Raw genomic sequence first — 8,084 nt, 5'->3', positions numbered from 1 at the left:
CCCCCAATCCATATCGATACGGTTACAATTGCTGAGACCGCAATAACAACAACAATGAACATGTTTTTCCTCAGCTTACTCCTAAATTTCTCTTTCAGCTTTCTAACTTGGACCTCCATTTTTTCAGCTTTGTTTTGTCATCTTCGAACTTCTTCTTGCAATGCTTCATTCTCAGATTTTAGCCTATTTGCTTTCCTTAAAAGACTAGGTATTACTTACTTTGAATAAGCACACATTTCATCATCATACCACTCCCAATAGCCATATCCATCAACCTAACAAAAATTACTTTTTCCATCAATTGTAAAACACATCATTTAATTTCCCAACTTTTTAAACTTTAATTTGATTACCTTCAACTACAGCTAATGAATTTTCCACATCTCCAAAAAAAACTTACCTCATCACGAGTACATTCAAGGTTTCTCCTTGCTAGGTTTCTATCGTTCCATGAAGTTTTCAAAATGGTTTTTATTCCGCAATGACAAATCAGAGTTGCTTCCTTGGGTCTTGACATCGTGAAATTTCAACCTACCCAACAAAGCAGAGATTCCGAAGTAGTTGGTAAACTTACCTCAGATCTGGCCACAAAATCTCAAGAGAATGATGAGTTCAAGAAAGTTGGAATGGACGACTGTGATTGGGTTGTTTATAGAGACAAAGTTCAGTCAAAGAGCTAAATCGACGATTTTGCCCCTCCAAATGAAACCTGCAAGTGCAAATAAAGGAATTCCATTTGCCTTAACGATTCAATTACATGGAATGCTACAAAATATGCATTTTGGTTAATTCAGTGACATTTTTCTTCATTGTATAAATGCATTATACATATAATTATATATATAGGTGCATATTAACGGATCAGGTTCATATCGGGTTTGGATTTAATAAAGTCCAAACTTAGTTCATATTTAATTCAAATATAATATTTAGATCTAAATTTAACTCAATTCAACAAAATGTTAAGTTTATTAGACTTTTTATAGGTCCAAACGAGCGAGTTAAACTCGGCCTAAAATGAAAATCTTTATAAATTGAGAGTTGACCAACACTTTGAATTCATTAAACATACGAATTAACTTAGAACCAATAGAAATAATTCTTGACATCAAATATTTGACTCGATTTGAACAAAATAATTGACATCAAATATTTCTCAAGATTGTTACTTTTGGGAATGCGTGTCTGCGACATAGAACTTAGACGCAGAGGAAAAGAAAAGTCAATGATAAATTATCTCCAAAAAATAAAACAACAAAAAAAATCCTTCTTTCTCTCTTGTCTGTTTCTCTCTCTAGCAATTGAGGGGTCCGTAGGGATAAGGAGAAAAGGGTTTTCTCATTTTCTTCTCTCTCTCGCTCTCTCTTTCAGCTCTTTTGATGCTCATCAGAGAGCGCAAAGTCTCTTCTTCTTAACACCCTTCTACCGCCGACTGCCCCTCCTCCGACCGTTCCGCCGGCCGGTGAAGGTGAGAGAAGAAGATTCTTTGGGTATATACTCTTTTACTGTAGTTTCTTATTTTCTCTTTTTTCTTTTGGGGTTGTATAAATATATAAATAGGAATTTTACTTGAGAGAAAGAGGGGCTTCTCTAGCAATGGATTCGAATTCTTCTTCTCTATCATCACCACCACCGGCGGCTGCTGATGTAGCAGCTGGGGCTCAGAACGGTGTCGTTCTTGTCCAGAAGGAGAAGGATAAGGAGGCGGCTGCAGCTCCTGCCGCTGCTTATTTGTCAATGGTGGACCCTTTTTTGGTTGAGGCCCTGCAAAATCCTCGTCATCGTCTAACTAGTGAGTGTTTTTATATTTCCCGTAATTTTTTATGAAGGTTAGGGTTGATTTTTTAATGTCTTTCGTTTATGTAGCTGGGGATTTGCCGGAATCTTTTGATTGTCGTGTCAATTGAGTTGAATTTAGGGTTTTGATGGTTTGGGGGTTTTTGTTTTTCAGAATTGTGATAGATCTGCGAGGTCGAATTTTGGGAATCTGTGTTTTTATTCGTCTTCATTTTAGCTAATTGTGAATTTAGGGATTTTATGGGGTTAGGTTTGCTGTAGATCTGTTCTCCAATTTGCATAAGTCAGCGTATGTTAATTAACTGATTCATATGAGAGATCAAATTTGGAGCATTATGTTACACTAGCAGAAGAATTCTAGTTATTAACATGCCAGAGCAGTCTGTTACAATGGTGGACTTGGAATTTGGGTTTTCTTTACTTGTTTATTGTTACGCCGGACTATTGGTATGAAACTTGGTCTAATGAGTTTAGTGAACGGGCTAAGAATGATGAATCTATTGAAGTAGAAGACTAAGTTTTTCAAGGATTTGATACAACAGTAAAGTAATGCAAGAATGATGGGAGATTGTTCTAAACATTGTTGCTCTTCGGTTTTGGAATTTCGTCCAACAAGTTGGTAGTTCCTCGTGTTCATTGCAATGCAGACTTGATGGTTGGGAAAGCAAACATAAGGAAGATCACATTGTGTTGAGTATAAGTAGTTGCCTTGGTCCACTACACAGGCACATGGTACAGAAACCATTTTAGAACTCCTTGTGTGCCTGATGAACAGAACATATTTCCGTTTAAATGGTTGAAATCCTTGAGGTGTGCAACATTATCATGTGCAAAAGTTGTTGGCTAGGAATTTGTGGCAGTAGATGCAAGTTTTGTTTCATTTGATACTTAATATACATGGTAAGTGAGCCCTTCAAGAGGAAGTGGAACCGAAATGGAGAAGTATAAGATGGTTTATGTATTATAGTTTCTGTGTATCATGTGCTTTAGTTAGATAGACAAATTTGCAATAATGGAGTGAAAGCCAGACATGCTTGTTCCACTCGGATGGGGTGGCCTTATATATTAAAGTTGCTTTTCAAGTGGTATGTTGGCTGTTTAAAGTTTCTCTTCAAGGGGTAAAGGTTCTGAAAAGTTAGTTGATCTCAAGGGTAGGTGCTGAGAGGTGCATCCTGTGACCTTAATGCTGACAGGCAAGGTAACAATGGAATTTTGTGGCCTAATATGCCAAAGCGAATTGCGCAAGGCTAGAGTGGCACATGCCTTCAGAAAGATCTGTTACTTTATTTTATCTTTTTTTTTTCCCAATTTTAGTTGACTATGTGTTTGGGTTGCATTAAACTACAGGCTGTAAGTGCACCAGTTGCTATTGCACTTTGCAGCATTTCTATGCATCTTTCTCCTCTCTTTGTGCTACATGCCCTACCTTTTTGGTTTCTCTCTCCTCCATTTCCTCCTCTCTTCTCTGGCATCGAACTGCACTCTTCCCCTTTTTGTTCTTAAATTCTTGGTGCCCCTTGCTTGAAATAATTGCCTTCTTGTTTTAGGTCTTGGATCTTGGGGCTGTTTGGTTTGGCTGTTGGCCTTCGGTTAATTCAATCATTTCAGGGTTGAAATGTTTTTCTCCGCTGTTGAGAATTGTGGCTGAACTGCTGCTCTAATCTGGAAAATAAGTGCATGCCAGAATTGCTTCTCTTATGGTGCAAAATACTCGCTGTTTATGCTTCCCTTTACTGCTTGACTTTCAATCAGATTCTTTTTCTGGAAGCTTGATATTCGTAAAGGATAAGCTTTCCTGGCAAATATTACCTCTGCTTTTCTGTAGTTTTGAACAAATTGTAGGAGTTAAATGATCTTTCTTTGCACGCAAAGGTATAAAACAGGTGTCAAAAAACAGAGCTTGACAAATAATTCAAATAGGACATTGATATTAATCATGTATTATGTGGTGGACATTTCTTTTAGTTCACATGGATGGACAGTTTTTAGGAGTATTTAGACTACATTCAAAGGATTTTAAGCATAAGTTGTTACCACAGAGGAAGGCAATCCTGTAAATTTACACATGGAGGAAAGATACTTCATGTTTATAGTTCTCTCACATTGTATGATTCACTAATCTTGGAAGGTCAATTGTGACATTATTTTTCATCGAGATATCTCAAACTTTTGGATTACCATGATACAGACAATTTGACTTTTATTTTGTCAAACAAGACGTGCATGACTGGAAAGTTGCTATAGCATTGATGCTCTTAACATATGCAGTATTCTGTGCTTTGAGATAAAAAGACATTTATGGGCCTTAGATGTCTTATATTGATTTTCTGTGTTCTAAAAGTAGAGTAACCATATCCTTTTATCATGCTTCTAGATTAGTTGTTATTGCAACTGACTTGCAGAGTTGGGAGAAATTTAGAGAAAAATGTTGTCCAAGTCAGGTGAAACACTCGAGTTTTGCATCAGAATGTAGTTCCCAAATGGTTATAAAACTATAAGCTCGATTGTGCAATTGATAGACATTTTGACGTCTAAATTGAAACTTGCTAAGATTGCTCCATTTTTCTCATCTCACTCAATGTCATTTGTGTTCTTATTAGTATTCCTTAAATTCAATCTTTTATAATTGACATGATATGCTAGAACTATAATCAATGTAATAATGAAACTTGCTTTAGTGTTCGGAAGTTACTGTAATAGTGGAAATAGGATTTTGCTTTTCTTTCTGAGTGAACTTTCTTATTTTTTTAATATGTGACAGTTCTGCGGATGGAGCTCGATATACAGAAGTTCTTGCAGAATGGTGATTTGCAGCAGTTTGAGTTCCAGCATTTCCCCACTTCCTACCTACGTCTTGCAGCACATAGAGTTGCTCAACACTATGGTCTGCTGACTATGGTGAAGGATAATCTTGTGGATGGTCAGGGAACAAGAATTTTGGTCAGGAAACAAGCAGAGAGCAAGTTTCCTGCTGTATGTCTGTCAGATGTCCCAGCTAAACTGTCAGAGAATGATAAAAATGAACAGATTAAAATAGTCATCAGGTCAAGGCCTACCAAAGCATCTTCAAATGACAGTGGTGAATTTGGTTTAAAGCGCAGTCCTGTTAGAACTGTGGAGGAGAGAAAGGAGGAGTATGACAGGGCACGTGCTCGTATCTTCAGTAGTCAAAGTAGTTCTGAGTCAGATGACATCTTAACTCAAGTTTCTTCTGATGGGAAGAATTTATGTTTGGGTGTGGAGGATAATGAAAATTTGAAAAACTCAGTTGCTGATTTTGAGAAGAGCTTTATGAGCAGGGAATACAGTGCATCTTCGAGGGTGGCAATTTTTAGGGACAGGGAGAAGGATCGTACTGATCCTGATTATGATCGAAGTTACGAGAGGTATGTGTTAGGAATTTGGTCATATCATATCTTTATGGATGGCTATGGTATATAAATTTTTACTTGTCCTTTTTGTATGAGTGCATGAATGCATTGCTTCATGTATGTACTTGCAATTTTTCATTCACTCTGTGTCTGTAACCCCTTTTTTTGGGTTCTGTTTCACAAAAATGATGTGCATTTAAGTTCTTTGTTTGTTTACCAATATTATTTTCTTAGGTAGGTCAATGGGATGAGTAACCTTTGGTTATGGATTGAGTTACATCTTGATTGGATTTGCTTATTGTTGGAATTGACAACTGCTTGACGGTGGGGTTGTCATTAGTGGGAGTCATTGCATGTCTAAATTCTGCATTGTGTTGAAATTCAGTTTTAAGTTTTTGACCCATGCAATTGAATAGGTTTAGGGTAGTCTTCACGACTCTCTGTTAACATTGGAGAATTATTACTCATCTTTGGTTTGCAACAGTAATGTTCTTGAGATTTATTTTATATCTTTTTGACCAGATATCCCATTGACATGTATTTGCTACTAAATGGAATTTTCAGCTCTGCTTTGTATATCTGCTCTATGATGTCACTCAACTAGTTTCTATAAGAAGGCTTAGCAAGCTCGTTAGTAGTATCTCCACTAAATTGTGCCTTGTATTGTCTATGTTAATTAGTTAATTAGTTATAACTGTTTCTGTGAGGAACCTATTGAGTCATTTGTGGCTGAGGTGACTGGCACTAGTAATGATGACGAGGGAAAGTTGATTTTTTTCGTTTATTTTTTTATTTTTCCTCAGTTGTTTGACATTACAAGTTAATATTCTTTGTTTGATACTGCAATTTGAAGGCTGCTGATGTTTGTCTCTAACGGAATCAACTTGGCCTAAACTGATGTAGGTATGTTAAGAATGTTCCTATGAATCAAAGCTTTACCTTGTCGCCGTATGTCCAGAAGTTCCAACACCCATATGTGCAGTATGATTCTGCTTTCCCTCAGTTAGGTCAGATGCCTGGGACCCAAGCTCCTCTCAGCTACACGAATCCAGTTATGAGCCCTTTCTGCGCCATGGGATTGAATCAAACATCAAGGGATGCTGTATACATGCAGTGGCCTTCCCAGTCGATGATGTATGCTCAATCATATGATCAATTTAGGCATGCTGTTTTTCAGGTAGGCATCGGTCTCTTTTTCCTTGACCTTTTCCATAACAAGCATCATACTATTGCTCTCAGAAGAGCTGAAATCCATTGCACTATGGGCATGACAAATAATTTTCAGTTAGAATTGAAGCTGTAGCATCTAACTCTTTCTAACTCAGAAGTTTTAGCAAGCTTCTTAAGTAGCAGCATGGTGAATGACAAGATTGGGGATATTAGGCAGAAATGTGGTTTATTCATACTACAATCATATATTGTCATATGTAATTTATACTACAGTCATATATTTGTCCGATTTGCTGACTTCTGTGCCGTAAGCAATAACCCTTTCTCATGCATAATCATGTGTGCACACTAAACTGGGGCTGATCAGGAAAAGCAGTAGAGAATGAAAATTTAATGAACGTTGTCAATTACTCCAAATTTCTCCAGAATCAGTGACATTTCTGAAATCTTGTACTGTTCTGATCTCTAGCATAATGCTAATTTTATTACGCCGAAATGAAATAATAGTTTGTTATATTTTCTACAAGTCTCTGAGGTATACTTTAGGAGATTCATATACGGTCTATATCAAATTGTATCAAGTTACGGTTCTCTTATATTTATTCAAGCTCCAGCCATGGTTGGAATTGAGTGAAACTAAAGATTTTCTTCTCTTAAGCATTCTATTTTAAGTGGTTACTTTTTGAACGAGTCCTTGTCCAAAATCTGAAAGGTTTTAAATTAGACATGCCTTTGGGTTTGCATGTGATATTACATTTTCAGTAGACTGAAAAGATATAAATACCGTTAAGGCTTGCTGATTTTTTGCCATATATATGCCTCGGAATTGTTAAGTTAATGTCCATGTTCAATTTCATTATTGCATACAAGAAACTTATTCACCCCTCCTTTTTGTACTTCTTGCAGGCCCCCTTTTGTCAGCAGCCTCTGAGTTTTGACTACTCGCAGAACTATTAATACTAGAAAAGCTTAGATGGAGAATATCTGCATTTGCTCTTCCCATCATTTAGGTTACCTATGAAAGACTGTTAAACCTTTGTATTTTGGATTAGTAACCTTTGTTTTCAATTTTCGGTGCTAGTATAAGGACATCAAATATTAGTGGGTACCTGCTATTGTTGTTTGTAGTCGAACTCTATAAATACTCTCTTGCTTGCTCACATCCATTCTCTGGATTTTCTCTTTGCTTCATTTGTATGTTTTGGCCATGGAGTTCAATCCTGCCTTCACAAGATGCTACTGAGGAATGAAACTAGAAAATCATAAAATGAGAAAATTGTTAATACTCTAATTGATTACAAACCAAATTCTGATAGCAGTTGTGGTATTTCCCAGTTCTCAAGGTCCTTTGAATCTTAGACCCTAAATCGTCTTATAATAAGCAAAACAAGACATGGCATTGCTGTTGAACTCTCTGGACGAATGATGATATTCGGTTAGTTCTGACCGGTGATTGATGCCTTTATTCTAACAAATAAAGTGCTTCATGAGATGCAACGGGCACCATTTGGTTTTTATGAACAGCTCAGCCCAATTTCTGGATTTTTGTCATCCGTAAAGAAAACTGCAGGCACATGGATCTTGGGGAAGAAAATGGTGGGCTGTCTAATGTTTCATCTTCTATTAGCAAGCCAACAGTGCATGTCTCAGTATTCCTGCAACTGTGCCAGCTATGCGGTGTATATTTATGCTATGTATTGTGAGCGACCAAGTGATGATCTGTTTGGCTGATGATATATAATCCTT

General features: G+C 36.9%; 1 protein-coding gene across 1 annotated transcript; it reads left to right on the top strand.

The window, feature by feature from the left end:
- Window positions 1-1,307: 1,307 nt before the first annotated feature.
- LOC113776019 (R3H domain-containing protein 2-like) lies at window positions 1,308-7,529 on the top strand. The gene is made up of 5 exons (XM_027321083.1): window positions 1,308-1,468; window positions 1,561-1,792; window positions 4,559-5,183; window positions 6,072-6,345; window positions 7,245-7,529. Exons 2-5 carry the CDS (start codon window positions 1,597-1,599, stop codon window positions 7,293-7,295), a joined length of 1,146 nt encoding a protein of 381 aa, XP_027176884.1. The 5' UTR covers window positions 1,308-1,468; window positions 1,561-1,596; the 3' UTR covers window positions 7,296-7,529.
- The last annotated feature ends 555 nt before the right edge of the window (window positions 7,530-8,084 follow it).

The sequence above is a fragment of the Coffea eugenioides genome, chromosome 6 (assembly GCF_003713205.1).
Source record: "Coffea eugenioides isolate CCC68of chromosome 6, Ceug_1.0, whole genome shotgun sequence".
Classification (NCBI taxonomy): Eukaryota; Viridiplantae; Streptophyta; class Magnoliopsida; order Gentianales; family Rubiaceae; genus Coffea; species Coffea eugenioides.
Note: the sequence above shows the minus strand (reverse complement) of the source record. Positions and strands in the feature narration are given on the sequence as shown.

What these genes read in the sequence shown, in the direction of transcription:
- LOC113776019 (XM_027321083.1), top strand. Translation starts at nt 1,597, where the DNA reads ATGGATTCGAATTCTTCTTCTCTATCATCACCACCACCGGCGGCTGCT. An exon ending in TCCTCGTCATCGTCTAACTA is followed by an intron (nt 1,793 to 4,558) that starts GTGAGTGTTTTT and finishes AATATGTGACAG; the next exon opens with TTCTGCGGATGGAGCTCGAT. An exon ending in TATGATCGAAGTTACGAGAG is followed by an intron (nt 5,184 to 6,071) that starts GTATGTGTTAGG and finishes AAACTGATGTAG; the next exon opens with GTATGTTAAGAATGTTCCTA.